Source organism: Poromitra crassiceps (assembly GCF_964638095.1).
Source record: "Poromitra crassiceps genome assembly, chromosome: 11".
Classification (NCBI taxonomy): domain Eukaryota; kingdom Metazoa; phylum Chordata; class Actinopteri; order Beryciformes; family Melamphaidae; genus Poromitra; species Poromitra crassiceps.
Window position 1 is genome coordinate 22,864,731 of NC_139643.1, and position 1,860 is coordinate 22,866,590.

Consider the following 1,860-nt stretch of genomic DNA (forward strand, 5'->3'; position numbering starts at 1 on the left):
TCAATTCCCGCTTGTGGCTATATAAAATGTTTACATGGTGAATATGCTAACTGGATCTAACAAGTGTTTCAAGCATCAATTAATTTAAGTTAAAACCTGCCTAGTTAAGTTAAAAGTTAAAGGTAGGAAACCCTTTAAAAGCATATAACAGAATGTGTTTCACCTTTAACCAGTTCCTCTTCCTCCAACAACAACAACAACAACCACTCCTCCAGCTGACCTGCCTGCAACAACAACCAGAGCTGATTCCTCCTCTCCAATTGAGAAAAGTAAGATTTCACACATTGTAAAACGATATCATATTTTTCACAATGTAAAATGTTTTATACATGCATTAGCCTACACATAAAAATGTCATATCTTTAGAGGAGTTTACAGCAACACAAGATACACATGTAGTTTAGGATGTGTTGAACATGTTAACATTGTTTCTAAGTACAAGTTAAGCTATAGATGAATCAGCTGTCACTCAGAAAACATCTGACTTGTGATTTACAGTTTGTCTCCTCTTTAGTTGATACCAAACTATTTGATATCCACATAAAATAGGATGATTTTCTCATTTATATTATTCCCTTCATCTTTTTGGCCCTGCACCCCCTGCTTCTCTCGATACCCCCCCCCCCCCCCCCCCATATTCTCTCTCCCTTCTTCCCCACTCTCCCTCTATCTCTCTCGCCCAGGTGACTTCCTGGTCGTGGCTGTGTGTGTCTGTGTGACTGTTGTTGTTGTTGTTGTGGTTGTTTTGGTGCTGCTGCTGCTCTACAGATGGAAGAGAAAGAGAGAAAGTGATGGTGAGTTGCTTTCAACCCTGTAAACTATCATCTTCCATCATCTTCCAGTAGACACACACACACACACACACACACACACACACACACACACACACACACACACAAATAAAAATCTTTGTACTGTCTGTTCCACAGGTTCGAACACCAGGGGAAACTCAGGCTCCATAAACCTGCAGGTGAATTGTTTTAACTCTTTGTATCTCTGTTTATTCTCATAGTTAGTTTCCAGTTCCACCATTGATGGTATAATATATGGACGTCATGTCAGCTCCCAAAAAGTGAAGCCAAAACACCTCGATTGCCCTCTGGTGTCTGGCTGATGGTTTCTGTCATTTTAGGTAGTTCTTATCACACTGACGTATGTTCAAGTGCTCATCTTTCTGATGAGTTTGTTTAGTTAAAGTTAAGCACAAGGCACACCTAGGGATGGGAATCGAGAACCGGTTCTTGTTGAGAACCGGGTCCCAGTGGATCAATTCCTTGGAATCGTTAGCCAAAATCCTTAACAATTCCACTATCGATTCCATGCGCGATGACGTTACACGCTGCGACACGCACGCAACGCAGCCTTGTTTTGTTTAGACTGCAGCCACCATGGCGTCTAGACAGAAGCAAAACGATGACCACAGTGCCACTTGCAATGCTTGCAAAACCTCTATTTCGTCAAAGGGGGGAAATACTAGCAATATGCAGAAACATTTGTCCACACAGCATGCAATAATTTTGGAGGAATGTCACGTTTCTGATGTGCTACGGAGTGACGATAGTGGCTAACAGCAGCGCGGCTAACGTTAGCGCTCCTCCAGACCCTGGCTATTGTGTGTTTATTGTTTGTGCCATTTGTTTCATTGCGTAAACCAGATTTCACCAATACTCCATTTCAATCCATTTAATTTAGAGGATGATGACGTTCAGAGTCAGACTGGTTCAGAGGCTGGTAGTCGCTCTGGGTCAGAGGCTGCAGCGAGTACTACTTGTGCTGCGCACTTCTAGCCCCTCCATTCACCCAGGCAGGGAAGAGTAAAATGACCGAGGTGAGGGTAAACGAATGTCACCGAACAGTGAG

General features: G+C 42.9%; 1 protein-coding gene across 1 annotated transcript in view; it reads left to right on the forward strand.

The window, feature by feature from the left end:
* LOC310784902 (major histocompatibility complex class I-related gene protein-like) overlaps nucleotides 1–1,035 on the forward strand; it is a gene marked incomplete at both ends in the record, with an annotated part of 8,566 nt that extends 7,531 nt beyond the window's left edge. The window contains one exon of the mRNA XM_083645932.1: nucleotides 1,013–1,035. Coding sequence (XP_083502058.1) covers nucleotides 1,013–1,035 — 23 coding nt within the window. The remainder of the gene's footprint in view (nucleotides 1–1,012) is intronic.
* Nucleotides 1,036–1,860: the final 825 nt, after the last annotated feature.